Genomic DNA, 22,163 nt, shown 5'->3' on the forward strand with positions numbered 1-22,163 from the left:
AATGTTTATAGATTTATTTATTAAAGGTAATTTGAGCAAATTGGCTATTTCTAGCAATTTATTTAAGTGTGTATCAAACTGGTAGCCCTTCGCATTAATCAGTACCCAAGAAGTAGCACACGCACACACACACACACACACACACACACATATATATATATATATATATACATATATATATATATATATATATATATATATATATATATATATCATTCTAATTTGAGTTACTTTATTGAGTTTACACCCCTTTGCCGCTGTTTTGTACCGTTTTTGTACTTAATTTGATTATTATTATTTCTGAATTGTTTTCAAATGTTGCAATTTATTATTAGAGGTTTATTAAAATTCAAAAAAATAAAAAACTATGTGTCAATCGTCGTCGTCCATTTTGTTGCGTCACACTCGCTTTGGTCATCCAGGAAGTAGAAAGTCCACATTTAAATGTTCTGGAATATGTTGCAAAATGACAAAACAATATTTGAAATAATAAAATAAATACAAACCCGTGACTTTTGGCTGACGCATCATTGCTGTGTGCCTTCACTTGAATGTAATGTTGTTGTACTGTGTGCTCTTATGTTGAAAATCATAGCCGGAAGTAGTTGGAATACATCAACTAGCTTATTTTATTCTGCAAAAATGTCTTGCAAGGGTTCGCCTTCGAGATTGATTTAAGTTGTTCCAGCAGCAACCAAACCACGAAGGTGAGTTCCAGCCTCTCGTCAATACTTTCAAACATTATTCTGCGCTCCAATTGTCTTCGTGGTGACCGTTAGCTGCAGAGTTAGCCACTTAGCTGCTAGTTTAGGACTTTTACAAGAGGCGCTCGTCTGCGCAATACTTGACTTTACTTCTTACTTTACTTCTTACTTGACTTTACTTCTTACTTGACTTTACTTCTTACTCTACTTTTTACTTGACTTTACTTCTTACGATACTTCTTACTTGACTTTACTTCTTACTATACTTCTTACTTGACTTTACTTCTTACTTTACTTCTTACTTGACTTTACTTCTTACTTTACTTCTTACTATACTCGACTTTACTTCTTACTATACTTTTTACTTTACATTACTTCTTACTCTACTTCTTACTCGACTTTACTTCTTACTATACTTCTTACTCGACTTTACTTCTTACTATACTTCTTACTATACTTTACTTCTTACTTTACTTCTTACTTGACTTTACTTCTTACAATACTTCTTACTTGACTTTACTTCTTACTTTACTTCTTACTTTACTTTACTTCTTACTTTACTTCTTACTTGACTTTACTTCTTACTATACTTCTTACTATACTCGACTTTACTTCTTACTATACTTACTTGACTTTACTTCTTACTATACTCGACTTTACTTCTTACTATACTTTTTACTTTACATTACTTACTCTACTTCTTACTTGACTTTACTTCTTACTATACTTCTTACTTGACTTTACTTCTTACTCTACTTCTTACTTGACTTTACTTCTTACGATACTTCTTACTTGACTTTACTTCTTACTATACTTCTTACTTGACTTTACTTCTTACTCTACTTCTTACTTGACTTTACTTCTTACTTTACTTCTTACTTGACTTTACTTCTTACTTTACTTCTTACTTGACTTTACTTCTTACTTTACTTCTTACTATACTCGACTTTACTTCTTACTATACTTTTTACTTTACATTACTTCTTACTCTACTTCTTACTCGACTTTACTTCTTACTATACTTCTTACTCGACTTTACTTCTTACTATACTTTTTACTTGACATTACTTCTTACTCTTCTTCTTACTTGACTTTACTTCTTACAATACTTCTTACTTGACTTTACTTCTTACTTTACTTCTTACTTTACTTTACTTCTTACTTTACTTCTTACTTGACTTTACTTCTTACTATACTTCTTACTATACTCGACTTTACTTCTTACTATACTTACTTGACTTTACTTCTTACTATACTCGACTTTACTTCTTACTATACTTTTTACTTTACATTACTTACTCTACTTCTTACTTGACTTTACTTCTTACAATACTTCTTACTTTACTTTACTTCTTACTATACTCGACTTTACTTCTTACTATACTTCTTACTCGACTTTACTTCTTACTATACTTTTTACTTTACATTACTTCTTACTATACTCGACTTTACGTCTTACATTACTTCTTACTATACTCGACTTTACTTCTTACTATACTTCTTACTTTACTTCTTACTATACTCGACTTTACTTCTTATTATACTCAACTTTACTTCTTACTATACTTATTACTTTATTTTACTTCTTACTATACTCGACTTTACTTCTTACAATACTTCTTACTTTACTTTACTTCTTACTATACTCGACTTTGCTTCTTACTATACTTCTTACTCGACTTTACTTCTTACTATACTTTTTACTTTACATTACTTCTTACTATACTCGACTTTACGTCTTACTTTACTTCTTACTTTACTTCTTACTATACTCGACTTTACTTCTTATTATACTCAACTTTACTTCTTACTATACTTATTACTTTATTTTACTTCTTACTATACTCGACTTTACTTCTTACAATACTTCTTACTTGGCTTTACTTCTTACTATGCTCGACTTTACTTCTTACTATACTTTTTACTTTACTTCTTACTATACTCGACTTTACGTCTTACATTACTTCTTACGTCTTACTATGCTCGACTTTACTTCTTACAATACTTCTTACTTTACTTCTTACTATACTTCTTACTCGACTTTACTTCTTACTATACTTTTTACTTTACATTACTTCTTACTATACTCGACTTTACTTCTTACTTTACTTCTTACTTTACTTCTTACTATACTCGACTTTACTTCTTATTATACTCAACTTTACTTCTTACTATACTTATTACTTTATTTTACTTCTTACTATACTCGACTTTACTTCTTACAATACTTCTTACTTGGCTTTACTTCTTACTATGCTCGACTTTACTTCTTACTATACTTTTTACTTTACTTCTTACTATACTCGACTTTACGTCTTACATTACTTCTTACGTCTTACTATGCTCGACTTTACTTCTTACAATACTTCTTACTTTACTTCTTACTATACTCGACTTTACTTATTATACTCAACTTTACTTCTTACTATACTTCTTACTTTACTTTACTTACTATACTCGACTTTACTTATTATACTCGACTTTACCTCTTACAATACTTCTTACTTTACTTTACTTCTTACAATACTCGACTTTACTTCTTACAATACTTCTTACTTTACTTCTTACTATACTCGAATTTACTTCTTACAATACTTCTTACTTTACTATACTCGACTTTACTTCTTACAATACTTCTTACTTTACTTCTTACCGTACTCGACTTTACTTCTTACTATACTTCTTACTTGACTTTACTTCTTACTATACTTGATTTTACTTCTTACTATACTTCTTACTTTACTTTACTTCTTTTTATACTCGACTTTACTTCTTACAATACTTCTTACTTTACTTTACTTCTTACTATACTCAACTTTACATCTTACAATACTTCTTACTATACGCGACTTTACTTCTTACAATACTTCTTACTTTACTTTACTTCTTACTATACTCAACTTTACTTCTTACAATACTTCTTACTTTACTTTACTTCTTGCTATACTCAACTTTACATCTTACAATACTTCTTACTGTACTCGACTTTACTTCTTACAATACTTCTTACTTTACTTCTTACTATACTCCACTTTACTTCTTACAATACTTCTTACTTTACTTCTTACTATACTTGACTTTACTTCTTACAATACTTCTTACTTTACTTTACTTCTTACCATACTCGACTTTACTTCTTACAATCCTTCTTACTTTACTTCTTACTATACTCGACTTTACTTCTTACAATATTTCTTACTTTACTTCTTACAGTACTTCTTACTTCTTACTATACTCGACTTTACTTCTTACAATACTTCTTACTATACTCGACTTTACTTCTTACAATACTTCTTACTTTACTTTACTTCTTACCATACTCGACTTTACTTCTTACAATACTTCTTACTATACTCGACTTTACTTCTTACAATACTTCTTACTATACTCGACTTTACTTCTTACAATACTTCTCACTTTACTTCTTACAATACTTCTTACATTACTTCTTACTATACTCGACTTTACTTCTTACTATACTTCTTACTTTACTTCTTACTATACTCGACTTTACTTCTTATTATACTCAACTTTACTTCTTACTATACTTATTACTTTATTTTACTTCTTACTATACTCGACTTTACTTCTTACAATACTTCTTACTTGGCTTTACTTCTTACTATGCTCGACATTACTTCTTACTATACTTTTTACTTTACTTCTTACTATACTCGACTTTACGTCTTACATTACTTCTTACGTCTTACTATGCTCGACTTTACTTCTTACAATACTTCTTACTTTACTTCTTACTATACTCGACTTTACTTCTTACAATACTTCTTACTTTACTTCTTACTATACTCGACTTTACTTATTATACTCAACTTTACTTCTTACTATACTTCTGACTTTATTTTACTTCTTACTATACTCGACTTTACTTCTTACAATACTTCTTACTTTACTTTACTTACTATACTCGACTTTACTTATTACAATACTTCTTACTTGACTTTACTTCTTACTATACTCGACTTTACTTCTTACAATACTTCTTACTTTACTTCTTACTATACTCGAATTTACTTCTTACAATACTTCTTACTTTACTATACTCGACTTTACTTCTTACAATACTTCTTACTTTACTTCTTACCGTACTCGACTTTACTTCTTACTATACTTCTTACTTGACTTTACTTCTTACCATACTTCTTACTTTACATTACTTCTTTTTATACTCGACTTTACTTCTTACAATACTTCTTACTTTACTTTACTTCTTACTATACTCAACTTTACTTCTTACAATACTTCTTACTTTACTTTACTTCTTACTATACTCAACTTTACATCTTACAATACTTCTTACTTTACTTCTTACAATACTTCTTACTTTACTTCTTACCGTACTCGACTTTACTTCTTACTATACTTCTTACTTGACTTTACTTCTTACTATACTTGATTTTACTTCTTACAATACTTCTTACTTTACTTCTTACTATACTCCACTTTACTTCTTACAATACTTCTTTCTTTACTTCTTACTATACTTGACTTTACCTCTTACAATACTTCTTACTTTACTTTACTTCTTACCATACTCGACTTTACTTCTTACAATACTTCTTACTTTACTTCTTACTATACTCGACTTTACTTCTTACAATATTTCTTACTTTACTTCTTACAGTACTTCTTACTTCTTACTATACTCGACTTTACTTCTTACAATACTTCTTACTATACTCGACTTTACTTCTTACAATACTTCTTACTTTACTTTACTTCTTACCATACTCGACTTTACTTCTTACAATACTTCTTACTATACTCGACTTTACTTCTTACAATACTTCTTACTATACTCGACTTTACTTCTTACAATACTTCTTACTTTACTTCTTACAATACTTCTTACATTGCTTCTTACTATACTCTACTTTACTTCTTACTATACTTCTTACTTTACTTCTTACTATACTCGACTTTACTTCTTATTATACTCAACTTTACTTCTTACTATACTTATTACTTTATTTTACTTCTTACTATACTCGACTTTACTTCTTACAATACTTCTTACTTGGCTTTACTTCTTACTATGCTCGACTTTACTTCTTACTATACTTTTTACTTTACTTCTTACTATACTCGACTTTACGTCTTACATTACTTCTTACGTCTTACTATGCTCGACTTTACTTCTTACAATACTTCTTACTTTACTTCTTACTATACTCGACTTTACTTCTTACAATACTTCTTACTTTACTTCTTACTATACTTCTGACTTTATTTTACTTCTTACTATACTCGACTTTACTTCTTACAATACTTCTTACTTTACTTTACTTACTATACTCGACTTTACTTATTATACTCGACTTTACTTCTTACAATACTTCTTACTTGACTTTACTTCTTACTATACTCGACTTTACTTCTTACAATACTTCTTACTTTACTTCTTACTATACTCGAATTTACTTCTTACAATACTTCTTACTTTACTATACTCGACTTTACTTCTTACAATACTTCTTACTTTACTTCTTACCGTACTCGACTTTACTTCTTACTATACTTCTTACTTGACTTTACTTCTTACCATACTTCTTACTTTACTTTACTTCTTTTTATACTCGACTTTACTTCTTACAATACTTCTTACTTTACTTTACTTCTTACTATACTCAACTTTACTTCTTACAATACTTCTTACTTTACTTTACTTCTTACTATACTCAACTTTACATCTTACAATACTTCTTACTATACTCGACTTTACTTCTTACAATACTTCTTACTTTACTTTACTTCTTGCCATACTCAACTTTACTTCTTACAATACTTCTTACTTTACTTCTTACAATACTTCTTACTTTACTTCTTACCGTACTCGACTTTACTTCTTACTATACTTCTTACTTGACTTTACTTCTTACTATACTTAATTTTACTTCTTACCATACTTCTTACTTTACTTTACTTCTTTTTATACTCGACTTTACTTCTTACAATACTTCTTACTTTACTTTACTTCTTACTATACTCAACTTTACTTCTTACAATACTTCTTACTTTACTTTACTTCTTACTATACTCAACTTTACATCTTACAATACTTCTTACTATACTCGACTTTACTTCTTACAATACTTCTTACTTTACTTTACTTCTTACTCTACTCAACTTTACTTCTTACAATACTTCTTACTTTACTTCTGACTGTACTCAACTTTACTTCTTACAATACTTCTTACTTTACTTTACTTCTTGCCATACTCCACTTTACTTCTTACAATACTTCTTACTTTACTTCTTACTATACTCGACTTTACTTCTTACAATACTTCTTACTTCTTACTATACTCGACTTTACTTCTTACAATACTTCTTACTTTACTTTACTTCTTACTCTACTCAACTTTACTTCTTACAATACTTCTTACTTTACTTTACTTCTTGCCATACTCCACTTTACTTCTTACAATACTTCTTACTTTACTTCTTACTATACTCGACTTTACTTCTTACAATACTTCTTACTTCTTACTATACTCGACTTTACTTCTTACAATACTTCTTACTTTACTTTACTTCTTACCATACTCGACTTTACTTCTTACAATACTTCTTACTATACTCGACTTTACTTCTTACAATACTTCTTACTATACTCGACTTTACTTCTTACAATACTTCTTACTTTACTTCTTACAATACAATAATCACAATGTATGTCACTAAAAGTTGTATTTCTTTTACAGTTAACAAAGACATATTTGTGCACTCGCTAGATGTTGCATGTTATTTTGTGCTAAAGCATGGTTGTATCTATAACAAAGGGACAAGCGGTAGGAAATGGATGGATGCATACCAATGTACCGCACTTAGGTCTTAGAACAATCATAGTAGATTAGTGACATGTGTTTGGCACAATAATTAAAATGTAGTTTGTGCAAGTGAAAGCATGACTTTGTGTGTAATAACCACGCAAGCTGCTCGTCTTGTAAAACCTGTTTGGACTCTGTTGTCTCTCTACTAGTCACTTAAAGGCCTACTGACATGAGATGTTCTTATTTAAACGGGGATAGCAGGTCCATTCTATGTGTCATACTTCATCATTTCACGATATTGCCATATTTTTGCTGAAAGGATTTAGTAGTGAACATCCACGATAAAGTTCGCAACTTTTGGTCGCTAATAAAAAAAGCCTTGCATGTACCGGAAGTAGCAGACGATGTGCGCGTGACGTCACGGGTTGTGGAGCTCCTCACATCTGAACATCGTTTACAATCATGGCCACTAGCATCGAGAGCGATTCGGACCGAGAAAGCGACGATTTCCCCATTAATTTGAGCGAGGATGAAAGATTTGTGGATGAGGAAAGTGAGAGTGAAGGACTAGAAAGAAAAAAAAGACGAGCGCAGTGGGAGCGATTCAGATGTTATTAGACACATTTGCTAGGATAATTCTGGAAAATCCCTTATCTGCTTATTGTGTTACTAGTGTTTTAGTGAGATTATATGGTCGTACCTGTACAACCTGAAGGCCGGCCCCGCACCTTTCTTCAGCACCAGTCGACGGGGGGTGGCGATGCCCATCTCTGCCCTTCGCAAGGGACCCTCTTCGAAACACGATCTGTCAAAATGATCGCTGCATAATACACTGTACTTTGTATGTGTGGTCCAATCCAACCGTGTTCGCTTGACCGCTCTGTTCCATAGTAAAGCTTCACCGTCATCTTTCGGGAATGTAAACAATGAAACACCGGCTGTGTTTTTGTTGCTAAAGGCGGCCCCAACACACCGCTTCCCACCTACAGCTTTCTTCTTTTACGTCTCCATTATTCATTGAACAAATTGCAAAAGATTCAGCAACACAGATGTCCAGAATACTGCGGAATTATGCAATGAAAACAGACGACTTATAGCTTTGAACGGTGCTGGAACAAAATGTCCTCTACAATCCGCGACTTTTCAGCAGGATAGTTCGGCGCGAAATTTAAAATAACAATTTAGTAAACTAAAACGGCCATATTGGCATGTGTTGCACTGTTAATATTTCATCATTGATATATAAACTATCAGACTGCGTGGTGGGTAGTAGTGGCTTTCAGTAGGCCTTTAAACTCCTTTCTTATTTTCTACTCTACTTTCATGATGTGAGACGAAGTCAAGAGTTTGCTTTGTGGCCCAAGTTGAAATATTGGGAGGAAAGTCAACACCTGGTGCAGAATGCTATCATGATCATTTCACTGCAAAATATCCAAATGTACAATTCAGTTGAGAGAGCAAAGTCATTTCAATGCTAAACAAACTTTTGTCATTGGTACCCGTTCTTGTGTATTTGGGATCTGCATAAGTCCAGAAAATTGGAAATCAAATCCTTGAGGCACGGCAGAGATGTTTATAAAACAATCTTGCCTTTCTTCATACTAAACATGTTCCCATGTTTACTTTTTACTCATTTTTACTAGTTTTTTTATCTAGTCTGCACTTTGTATTATTATTATTATTGGCTTTTATCTAGTTTGCACTTTGTCTGTTTTATTATCCATCCATCCATCCATCTTCTTCCGCTTATCCGAGGTCGGGTTGCGGGGGCAGCAGCCTAAGCAGGGAAGCCCAGACTTCCCTCTCCTCAGCCACTTCGTCTAGCACCATTATTATTGACTACTCTTCGCCTCATTCTTTTTATTTTCTTCTTTTAAATGATTTTAGATCTGTGTTGTTGTTGTTGTTGGGGACAAGTGTTGTAAATGAGCTTTGGCTCCAAACATTGGATAACTGTTTCAGATATCTATGTTTCTGTATCCGTCCCTATTTGAAATACACCTTTAAATACCTCCAAGCAGGCTGTGTGGGACTTGCCCAACTTGTGACATGTTCCTAATTGATGACATCAGCGGATATCACTAGCAAAATTGGCAGGTTATACCCTAAGACAGGGGTCTCAAACTCAATTGACCTGGGGGCCACAGGATGCAGAAACTGGGTGAGGCTGGGCCGCAAGATAAGATTTCTTAAAAAATCTAACATGCAGTTTTTATTGAATTCACATTCTATGAATGGCTTTCCCGCCCTAGCAACATACTTGTCAACTCTTACGATTTTTCGGGGAGACTCCTGAATTTCAGTGCGCCTCCCGACAATCTCCCGGTGCAACCATTCTCCCCAATTTGTCCCAATTTTCACCCGGCCGACATTATTAAGGGCTGCCGTGACTGCACTGCCTTTAACGTCCTCTACAACAGTGGTTCTCAACCATTTTTCAGTGATGTAACCCCTGTGAACATTTTTTTTAATTCAAGTATCCCCTAATCGGAGCAAAGCATTTTTGGTTGAAAAAAAAAAGAGATAAAAAAGGAAAACACAGCTCTATGTCATCAGTTTCTGATTTATTAAATTGTATAAGAGGACTCCGCCAAAGCTGCCCTTTGTCACCCATTCTGTTCATAACTTTTATGGACAGAATTTCTAGGCGCAGTCAAGGCGTTGAGGGGTTCCGGTTTGGTGACCGCAGGATTAGGTCTCTGCTTTTTGCAGATGATGTGGTCCTGATGGCTTCATCTGGCCGGGATCTTCAGCTCTCACTGGATCGGTTCGCAGCCGAGTGTGAAGCGACCGGAATGAGAATCAGCACCTCCAAGTCCGAGTCCATGGTTCTCTCCCGGAAAAGGGTGGAATGCCATCTCCAGGTTGGGGAGGAGACCCTGCCCCAAGTGAAGGAGTTCAAATACCTAGGAGTCTTGTTCACGGGTGAGGGAAGAGTGGATCGTGAGATCGACAGGCGGATCGGTGCGGCGTCTTCAGTAATGCGGACGTTGTACCGATCCATTGTGGTGAAGAAGGAGCTGAGCCGGAAGGCAAAGCTCTCAATTTACCGGTCGATCTACGTTCCCATCCTCACCTATGGTCATGAGCTTTGGGTCATGACCGAAAGGATAAGATCACGGGTACAAGCGGCCCAAATGAGTTTGGGTCTCTCCCTTAGAGATAGGGTGAGAAGCTCTGCCATCCGGGAGGAACTCAAAGTAAAGCCGCTGCTCCTCCACATCGAGAGGAGCCAGATGAGGTGGTTCGGGCATCTGGTCAGGATGCCACCCGAACGCCTCCCTAGGGAGGTGTTTAGGGCACGTCCAACCGGTAGGAGGCCACGGGGAAGACCCAGGACACGTTGGGAAGACTATGTCTCCCGGCTGGCCTGGGAACGCCTCGGGATCCCCCGGGAAGAGCTAGACGAAGTGGCTGGGGAGAGGGAAGTCTGGGTTTCCCTGCTTAGGCTGCTGCCCCCGCGACCCGACCTCGGATAAGCGGAAGATGATGGATGGATGCAAAATATTGCTCATTTGTAGTGGTCTTTCTTGAACTATTTGGAAAAAATAAAAATAACAAAAAAACTTGTTGAAAAATAAACAAGTAATTCTAAATAAAGATTTCTACACATAGAAGTAATCATCAACTTAAAGTGCCCTCTTTGGGGATTGTAATAGAGATCCATCTGGATTCATCAACTTAATTCCAAACATTTCTTCACAAAAAAAGGAATCTTTAACATCAATATTATGGAACATGTCCACAAAAAAATCTAGCTGTCATCACTGAATTTTGCATTGTTGTATTTATTTTCACAGTTTATGAACTTACATTCATATTTTGTTGAAGTATTATTCAATAAATATATTTATTAAATATCTATGAATTGCTGCTATTTTTTTAGAATATTTCTAATAAACTTCACTTGTCCCTTGGCATACCTTCAAGTACCCCAGAGGTTTGCGAATTCCTCAATAAGAGGACTACTGCTCTACAACTTGTCATCGCGCACGCTTTTACATCGCTGTAACATGTTGTGTGAGACTTCTGCAGAACATTGTTAGTGGCTGCAAAACGTACTTGGTCAACAGCCATACAGGTCACACTGAGGGTGGCCGTATAAAAAAATAGACTAGAATAGAATAAAAAGTACTTTATTGATCCATATGCGCGACACTTTGAACCCACACCAAACAAGAATGACAAACACATTTTGGGAGAATATCCACACCCTAACACAGGGGTAGGGAACCTATGGCTCGCGAGCCAGATATGGCTATTTTGATGACTGCATCTGGCTCTCAGATGAATTAGCTGACATTTCTTAACGGGATAAGTAATGAATAATGCACCTGTTTGAGGTTTTGGTTGGCTCAGCCAATCCCAGCTGTCTTTCGGGGTACAGAAAGGTCGCATTATTGGTAAGAAGTATTGTATTTATTATTGGTTAGCTTCAGAATAACAATGTTATTAAAAAGAATGAGACTTATTGTTCTCTAAAAATGTTGGTCTTATTTACGAATGAACGGATTTAGCCGATTCACTGTTAAAAAATATAAGGCTCTCACGGGAATATATTTTAAAATATTTGGCTTTCATGGCTCTCTCAGCCAAAAAGGTTCCTGACCCCTGCCCTAACACAACTTAAACACAAGAGAACAAATACCCAGAACACCTTGCAGCAATAACTCTCCCAAGCTACATACACCACCTCAACCGACACAAGTAGGGAGGGTGGGGGCGTGGGGGGTTGGTGGAAGAGGGGGGGTGTATATTGTAGCCTGGAAGAGCTAGGGCTGCATGGGATTCTGGGTATTTGTTCTCTTGTGTTTATGTTGTATTACCGGGCGGATGTTCTCCTGAAATGTGTTTGTCATTCTTGTTTGGTGTGAGTTCACAGTCTGGCACATATTTGTAACAGTGTTAACGTTTTTTTTTTACGGCCACCCTCAGTGTGACCTGTGTAGCTGTTGATCAAATATGTCTTGCAATAACTCACGTGTGTACCGCACAGCCAGATGCAACATATAACCGTGCTTGCACGCTGTCTGTACAGGATGTAGAGAGCGCTAAAGGCAGCGCCATTAGGGCACCACCTGAATATTGTTGCTTGGGTAAAATCGGCAGGGATTTCTAGAGAATGGATGCCCTGAAGTTCAGGGGACTCCCGGGAAAGTATGACGCTTTCAAGCGCCGTTCATATTAAACTCGCGGGCCGCTCCAACATTTAATTGTCATATCAAAGTGCGGGCTGCGACATAACGTCTCGTGGGCCGCAATTGGCCCGCATGTTTGAGACCCCCGCCCTAAGAGCTTTGCGCGAGTCCGACGTTGTAGTCAACAAGCTTTTTTCTCTGTCCTTTTGTTGTAGAGCAGACTGTCTTCTACAGCAATCAATCGACGTTTATTTATATAGCCTTTAATCACAAATGTCTCAAAGGGCTGCACCAGCCACAACATGCACATGCATCCTCGGGTGTTGCCATTTCTATTACAAAGTTTGGTATAGAGTTGTGGTCAAAAGTTGTAAAGAACATAATGTCATGCCAGAAGGTCTTGTTTTTATCCATGGGATGTCAAATGAAACAAAAATGGAGCTGTTTGGCCACAATACCCAGCAATATGTTTGGAGGAGAAAAGGTGAAGTCTTTAGAATCAGATTCAGAATCATTTTTATTTGTCCGTTCCAACATGTACAAGACACATCATAACTGAAATTACATTTTCGGCACAAGACGAGACCGCAGACGGATCAGCCGGTTACAGCGCTCCTTAAAAAGATAAGAAAAGGGTGACATTAGGAAAGGGGGGCGGGGGGGGGGAATATCAGTCCAAGGCTAGACCCTCAGCAGAGGTCTAGTCTGAGTCCAAGGAAAAAAACTCACATTTAATCCCAGGAACACCATGCCGACCGTCAAGCATGGTGCTGGTAGTATTATGCTCTGGGCCTGTTTTGCTGCCAATGGAACTGCTGCTTTAAATGGGACAATGAAAAAGGAGGATTAGCTCCAAATTGTTCAGGACAAGCTAAAATCATCAGCCCGGAGGTTGGGTCTTGGGCGCAGTTGGGTGTTCCAACAGGACAATGACCCCAATCACACCTCAAAAGTGGTAAAGGAATGGCTAAATCAGGCTAGAATGAAGGTTTTACAATGGACAATGCTGAAGAAACAAGTCCATGTCAGAAAAGCAACACATTTGTAAATTTGTGGTGAAAAATGTAAGCAGAAGCTTGTGGATGGCTACAAAAAGCGCCTTATTGCAGTGAAACTTGCCAAGGGACATGTAAGCAAATATTAACATTGCTGTATGTATACTTTTGACCCTCACATTTCCAGTAGAGCCATAATAAATTCATAAAAGAAGCAAACTTCATGAATGTTTTTTGTGAGCAACAAGTATGTGCTCCAATCACTACATCGGAAAAAAATAAGAGTTGTAGAAATGCTTGGAAAGTCAAGACAGCCATGACATCATGTTCTTTACAAGTGTACGTACACTTTTGACCACCACTGTAATTTAAACTACCAACCCTATAAAAAAAAATCTACAACAGACAGGAAAAAAAACGTAGTGTAAGTGGAGGCAATTAAATAAGAGCTCCCACAAAAACGGTGCATCCTGAAGAGACGTTCAGATGGTGTGTAAAACATCATCAATGTGCAACATTTTGAGCAAAAAAGCATCATTATGTACATGTTATGTAGAGCAGTGGTTCTCAAATGGTGGTACGCGTACCCCTGGGGGTACGTGAGATTTTTTTTTTTAATATTCTAAAAATAGCAACAATTAAGAAATCCTTTATAAATATATTTATTGAATAATACTTCAACAAAATATGATTGTAAGTTCATAAACTGTGAAAAGAAATGCAACAATGCAATATTCAGTGTTGACAGCTGGATTCTTTGTGAACATGTTCCATAAATATTGATGTTAAAGATTTCTTTTTTTGTGAAGAAATGTTTAGAATGAAGTTGATGAATCCAGATGGATCTCTATTACAATCCCCAAAGAGGGCACTTTAAAAGCCTACTGAAATGAGATGTTCTTATTTAAACGGGGATAGCAGGTCCATTCTATGTGTCATACTTGATCATTTCGCCATATTGTCATATTTTTGCTGAAAGGATTTAGTAGAGAACATCCACGATAAAGTTAGCAACTTTCGGTGTCAAAGGGGAACTTTATCACAATTTCAAAAGGGTTAAAAACAATAAAAATCAGTTCCCAGTGGCTTGTTGTATTTTTTGAATTTTTTTTCAATATTTTACCGGTCCGGGAATATCCCTAAATAAAGCTTTAAAGTGCCTTATTTTCGCTATCTTCGAAACCACTATCCATTTCCCTGTGACGTCACACAGTGCTGCCAATACAAACAACATGGCGGTTACCACAGCAAGATATAGCGACATTAGCTCGGATTCAGACTCGGATTTCAGCGGCTTAAGCGATTCAACAGATTACATATGTATTGAAACGGATGGTCGGAGTATGGAGGCAGATAGCGAAAACGAAATTGAAGAAGAAATTGAAGCTATTGAGCGAATAGCTATTGACGCTATTCGGCCATAGCATGGGTGTACCTAATGAAGTGGCCCATAGCATGGCTGCCTTATTAGCATCGCCGGTAAAATGTGCGGACCAAACAATTAGGACTTTTGCATCTTGTGACACTGGAGCAACTTAAATCCGTCGATTGGTAAGTGTTTGTTTCGCATTAAATGTAGGTATCTAGTTTCAAATGTACATTCAGCTAGCGTAAATAGCATGTTAGCATCGATTAGCGTAGCATGTTAGCATCGATTAGCTGGCAGTCATGCCGTGATCAAATATGTCTGATTAGCACATAAGTCAACAACATCAACAAAACTCACATTTGTGATTTCGTTGACTTAATGGTTGCAAATACATCTGCAGGTTATCCATACATCTCTGTGCCATCTCTGTCTTAGCATCGCCGGTCAAATGTGAAGACACTCTGGTACATTCAATGGGGGTCTGGCGGCAGATTTCTTGCCAGTGGTGCAACTTGAATCCCTCCCTGTTAGTGTTGTTACACCCTCCGACAACACACCGACGAGGCATGATGTCTCCAAGGTTCCAAAAAATAGTCGAAAAAACGGAAAATAACAGAGCTGAGACCCGGTGTTTGTAATGCGAAAATGAAAATGGCGGCTGTGTTACCTCGGTGACGTCACGTTCTGACGTCATCGCTAAAAGACCGATAAACAGAAAGGTGTTTAATTTGCCAAAATTCACCCATTTAGAGTTCGGAAATCGGTGAAAAAAATACATGGTCTTTTTTCTGCAACATCAAGGTATATATTGACGCTTGCATAGGTTTGGTGATAATGTTCCGCTTTAACAGAAAAGCCCTGACTCTACAGGAAGTCGCAGACGATGACGTCACATGTTTGATGGCTCCTCACATATTCACATTGATTTTAATGGGAGCCTCCAACAAAAAGTGCTATTCGGACCGAGAAAACGACAATTCCCCCATTAATTTGAGCGAGGATGAAAGATTCGTGTTTGAGGATATTGATAACGACGGACTAGGAAAAAAATATATAAAAATGCGATTGCATTGGGAAGGATTCCGATGTTTTTAGACACATTTACTTGGATCATTCTGGGAAATCCCTTATCTTTCTATTGTGTTGGTAGTGTTTTAGTGAGTTAGATAGTACCTGATAGTCGGAAGGGTGTGTCCACGGGTGTCTTGACGCACAGTGTCTCAGGGGAGTCGACGGCAGCTATGGACGGCCCAAGCTCAGCTTTTCTCCGGGAAGAACTGACTTTTTAACCACAATTTTCTCACCGAAACCTGCTGGTTGACATTTATTCGTGATCCATGTCTGCTCTGATCCATAGGAAAGTTTCACCTCCAGGAATTTTAAACAAGGAATCACCGTGTGTTTGTGTGGCTAAAGGCTAAAACTTCCCAACTCCATCTTTCTACTGTGACTTCTCCAATATTAATTGAACAAATTGCAAAAGATTCAGCAACACAGATGTCCAAAATACTGTGTAATTATGCCGTTAAAGCAGACGACTTTTAGCTGTGTGTGTGTGTAGAGCTCATACTTCCTAAAAACCTGTGACGTCTTGTGTACACGTCATCATTACACGACGTTTCCAGGACGAAACTCCCCGGGAAATTTAAAATTGTAATTTAGTAAACTAAAAAGGCCGTATTGGCATGTGTTGCAATGTTAATATTTCATCATTGATATATAAACTATCAGACTGCGTGGTGGGTAGTAGTGGCTTTCAGTGGGCCTTTAAGTTGATGATTACTTCTATGTGTAGAAATATTTATTTGGAATTGAATCAGTTGTTTATTTTTCAACAAGTTTTTAGTTATTTTTATATATTTTTTTCCAAATAGTTCAAGAAAGACCACTACAAATGAGCAATATTTTGCACTGTTATACAATTTAATAAACCAGAAAGTGATGACATAGTGCTGTATTTTACTTCTTTATCTCTTTTTTTTCAACCAAAAATGCTTTGCTCTGATTAGGGGGTACTTGAGTTAAAAAAATGTTAACAGGGGGTACATCACTGAAAAAAGGTTGAGAACCACTGATCTAGACCACAAGCAAGTCTTTTACATGTAGAAAAAGATGACTATGTGACCCCTTTAAGAAGTCATTGTTAACAATTGCTCACACTTCCTTATAAGAGTGCTGCAAATGTGCTGAGGCTGTGAGGGCCGCACTCGTGTGTCAGGTCTGCAAGTAGCAATCAATCAATGAAAGTTGGTTTGTATAGCCCTAAATCAGGAGTGTCTCAAAGGGCTGCACAAGCCACAAAGACATGCTGGGCTCATGTTGGTAATGTTGGTACTGTTGGTACTGTTGGTAATGTTGGTACTGTTGGTACTGTTGGTACGGTTAGTAATGTTGGTAATGTTGGTAATGTTGGTACTGTTGGTAATGTTGGTAATGTTGGTACTGTTGGTACTGTTGGTACGGTTAGTAATGTTGGTAATGTTGGTAATGTTGGTACTGTTGGTAATGTTGGTACGGTTAGTAATGTTGGTAATGTTGGTACTGTTGGTAATGTTGATACTGTTGGTACTGTTGGTACTGCTGGTAATGTTAGTACTGTTGGTAATGTTGGTACTGTTGGTAATGTTGATACTGTTGGTACTGTTGATACTGTTGGTAGTGTTGGTACTGCTGGTAATGTTGGTACTGTTGGTAATGTTGATACTGTTGGTAGTGTTGGTACTGTTGGTAATGTTGTTACGTTTGGTAATGTTGGTACTGTTGGTACTGTTAGTAATGTTGGTAATGTTTGTACAGTTGGTAATGTTGGTACGGTTAGTAATGTTGGTACTGTTGGTACTGTTGGTAATGTTGGTACTGTATGTAATGTTTGTACTGTTGGTAATGTTGGTAATGTTGGTACTGTTGGTAATCTTAGTACTGTTGGTACTGTTGGTAATGTTGGTAATGTTGGTACGTTTGGTAATGTTGGTACTGTTGGTACTGTTAGTAATGTTGGTAATGTTTGTACTGTTGGTAATGTTGGTACGGTTAGTAATGTTGGTACTGTTGGTAATGTTGGTACTGTATGTAATGTTGGTACTGTTGGTAATGTTGGTAATGTTGGTAATGTTGGTAATGTTGGTACTGTTGGTAATGTTGGTACTGTTGGTAATCTTAGTACTGTTGGTACTGTTGGTAATGTTGGTAATTTTGGTAATGTTGGTACTGTTGGTAATGTTGGTACTGTCGGTACTTTTGGTACTGTTGGTATTGTTGGTACTGTTGGTAATGTTGGTAATGTTGGTACTGTTGGTAATGTTGGTAATGCTGGTAATGTTGGTAATGTTGGTAATTTTGGTAATGTAGGTACTGTTGGTAATGTTGGTACTGTCGGTACCTGTGGTACTGTTGGTATTGTTGGTACTGTTGGTAATGTTGGCAATGTTGGTACTGTTGGTAATGTTGGTAATGTTGGTACTGTTGGTAATGTTGGTAATGTTGGTACTGTTGGTAATGTTGGTAATGTTGGTAATGTTGGTACTGTTGGTAATGTTTGGTTCTGTTGGTAATGTTGGTACTGTCGGTACTTGTGGTACTGTTGGTACTGTTGTTACTGTTGGTAATGTTGGTACTGTTGGTAATGTTGGTACTGTTGGTAATGTTGGTACTGTCGGTAATGTTGGTACTGTCGGTAATGTTGGTACTGTCGGTACTGTCGGTAATGTTGGTACTGTTGGTACTGTTGTTACTGTTGGTACTGTTGGTACTGTTGGTACTGTTGTTACTGTTGGTAATGTTGGTACTGTTGGTACTGTTGGTACTGTCGATAATGTTGGTACTGTTGTTACTGTTGGTAATGTTGGTACTGTTGTTACTGTTGGTAATGTTGGTACTGTTGGTACTGTCGGTACTGTCGATAATGTTGGTACTGTTGGTACTGTTGGTACTGTCGGTACTGTCGATAATGTTGGTACTGTCGGTAATGTTGGTACTGTTGGTACTGTTGGTACTGTCGGTAATGTTGGTACTGTCGGTAATGTTGGTACTGTTGGTAATGTTGGTACTGTTGGTAATGTTGGTACTGTTGGTAATGTTGGTACTGTCGGTAATGTTGGTACTGTTGGTACTGTTGGTACTGTCGGTACTGTCGGTAATGTTGGTACTGTTGGTACTGTTGTTACTGTCGGTAATGTTGGTACTGTTGGTACTGTTGTTACTGTTGGTAATGTTGGTACTGTTGGTACTGTCGGTACTGTCGATAATGTTGGTACTGTTGGTACTGTTGTTACTGTTGGTAATGTTGGTACTGTTGGTACTGTCGGTACTGTCGATAATGTTGGTACTGTTGGTAATGTTGGTACTGTTGGTACTGTTGGTACTGTTGTTACTGTTGGTAATGTTGGTACTGTCCTTTGCAGGCATGTGGCTGCTGCTGCTGCTCGGCAGCCTGCTGGCTCTGCTTTGCAGCCTAGACGTCTTCTACTTCCTGCGTGCAGCCGGCGTGCTGCTGCGGGCTTGGCTGCAAGCTCCCGTGTGGGACGTGACGGCGGAGCAGGTGGTGAGCGGCCACGTCTCCCCGCGCGACATGGACATGTGTCACATGAACAACGCCCGCTACCTGCGCGAGTGCGACTTTGCCCGCTTCTCGCTGTACGTGCGTAACGGCGTCTTCAAGGCGCTGCGGGCGCTGAAGGCCTCCATGGTGGTGGGCGCCACCACCATTCGCTACCGCAGGGCTCTGCGCGTGGGCGAGGGCTACGAGCTGAAGAGTCGCGTGGTCACCTGGGACGACAAAGCCTTCTTCCTGGAGCAGAGGTTCGTGTCCCGCCAAGACGCGCGGGTGTGTGCCGTCATGTACTGCCAGCAGAGGGTGCTGCACAGCAGCCCTGACAGCATCATGCAGCATCTCTGTAAACGCAGAGTAAGACCACGCCCACACGCTCACTTCCTCTCTGTGGACGTACACCTGACTCTGTCTTCTGCTCCTGCTAGGTGGAACGTCCAGAGTTCCCAGATGACCTCCAGCATTGGGTCAACTTCATCTCAGCCAGCAGCCAGACGCTCCGAGCAGAGTGTGGCCTGCAGGACAAACAGAAATGAATCAACATCAACGTTGGGAAGATAAGAGTTGGGATTTATGAGCCAAGAAGTTCGACTTCTACCTTTTTTCTGCGTATCAGTGCTGGGATGAACACGTTTATGGCTCACTAATCATTAGGGGGCATATTTTCATGGGATTTAAAGTTGGCTATGATATGCTGTGATCCGTGTTATCATGTTTGTTTACACATTCAAACATATATATATATATGTGTGTGTGTGTATATATATATATATATATATATATATACACACACACACACATATATATATACTGTCGGTACTTGTGGTACTGTGGTATATATATATATATATATGTATATATATATATATATATACATACATACATACACCAGGGGTCACCAACCCATTTGAAACCAAGAGCTACTTCTTGGGTACTGATTAATGCGAAGGGCTACCAGTTTGATACACACTTAAATAAATTGCCAGAAATAGCCAATTTGCTCAATTTCCCTTTAACTCCATGTTATTTTTAATAATTTATGATATTTATCTTTGTGGAAACACTAATCACCTTAATGATTTCTCACAAATGTATATAGAAACAGATAAATATTTTTATAAATATATTTTGACTCTTTAAAATTCCAAATTCAACCGGAAAAAAAAATAATCTGAAAAACTAGCTAATTCAAATCTTTTTTAAAAAATTAAAAAAATAATTTATTGAACATCATTAGTAATTTTTCCTGATTAAGATTGATTTTAGAATTTTGATGACGTGTTTTGAATAAGTTAAAATCCAATCTGCACTTTGTTAGAATATATAACAAATTGGACCTAGCTATATTTCTAACAAAGACAAATAATTTTTTAATCATAATAAGTTAGAAGAAATATTTCACAAATATTCTTCGTCGAAAAAAACAGAAGCTAAAATGAAGAATTAAATTAAAATGTATTTATTATTCTTTACGGTAAAAAAAAAAAAAATACTTGAACATTGATTTAAATTGTCAGGAAAGAAGAGGAATTTAAAAGGTAAAAAGTTATATGTGTTTAAAAATCCTAACATCATTTTTAAGGTTGTATTTTTTCTCTAAAATTGTCTTTCTGAAAGTTATAAGAAGCAAAGTAGAAAAAAAAAGGAATTTATTTAAAGTCTTTAAAATATTTTCTTGGATTTTCACATTCTATTTGAGTTGTGTCTCTCTTAGATTTAAAAATGTCGAACAAAGCAAGACAAGCTTGCTAATAAATAAATACAATTTAAAAATTAAAGCTGCAAGCAGCGTTGGTCGGGTCCGCCTTTGGCTGCTGCCCCCGAGACCCACGGCCGGATAAGCGTTAGAAGACGCCTTGGAGCCACTATTTTGAGAATCTAATGCATTGTGAAAGTAATGCAGTTGTTGTATTGAAGTGACAATATCAAACTTCCTGTTGATTTTTGCTAAAGTATGTTAATTATTAAAATGTAGGTCTAAGTGAGACCTACATAGTGTTTTTTTGTTTCATGTCTCTCTGACATTCCTACCGGAAGTTGCAAACAGTTTTGTCTGTGTTTTCTTCCTAGGAGCAGTTTGTCCGTGTTGTATTCCTAGGGGGGCGGTAAAGCGCAATTTTGAGTTTTGAGGTTAGGTTTTTTCATCAGATCGCAATTTTTGCCAGACCTGATGTGTGTGTCAAGTTTGGCTAGTTTAGAAGCATTTTAAGGGGGTCAAATAACAGCTCAAAGAGGCACAAATGACCTTTTTTAGGAGACTTTGCACAGAGGTTCTTTGAAGACGCGTGAAATCAAAACCTGAGAATTTATCAAAACTCTGTTCTGTACTTTTAATCAGAAGGGTTCGATCTCTCTCCTGTGCGAGTTTGAAGCCAAAACAACAAACGCACTCAGAGGAGATAATGTTTGAAGAAAGGTGACCGGTTTTTACAAAACTTTTGTTTTGAAGGGGGATTGCAAACTTACTGTTGATTTTTGTTGGGGGTTGTCAATCTATGAAATGTAGGTCTAAGCGAGACCTACATAGAGGTTTTTGTTTCATGTCTCTCCGACATTCTTACCGGAAGTTACAAGCAGTTTTTTCAGTGTTTTATTCAAAAATAGCGGTAGAGCCCAATTT

At 36.9% G+C, this 22,163-nt stretch overlaps 1 protein-coding gene across 1 annotated transcript; it reads left to right on the forward strand.

Annotated features, from left to right (window-relative positions):
- Positions 1 to 568: 568 nt before the first annotated feature.
- On the forward strand, positions 569 to 20,539 carry LOC133568848 (protein THEM6-like). Its single transcript, XM_061921024.1, has 3 exons — positions 569 to 707; positions 19,398 to 19,900; positions 19,972 to 20,539. Exons 2-3 carry the CDS (start codon positions 19,400 to 19,402, stop codon positions 20,077 to 20,079), a joined length of 609 nt encoding a protein of 202 aa, XP_061777008.1. The 5' UTR covers positions 569 to 707; positions 19,398 to 19,399; the 3' UTR covers positions 20,080 to 20,539.
- The last annotated feature ends 1,624 nt before the right edge of the window (positions 20,540 to 22,163 follow it).

The sequence above is a fragment of the Nerophis ophidion genome, linkage group LG14 (assembly GCF_033978795.1).
Source record: "Nerophis ophidion isolate RoL-2023_Sa linkage group LG14, RoL_Noph_v1.0, whole genome shotgun sequence".
NCBI classification, from domain to species: domain Eukaryota; kingdom Metazoa; phylum Chordata; class Actinopteri; order Syngnathiformes; family Syngnathidae; genus Nerophis; species Nerophis ophidion.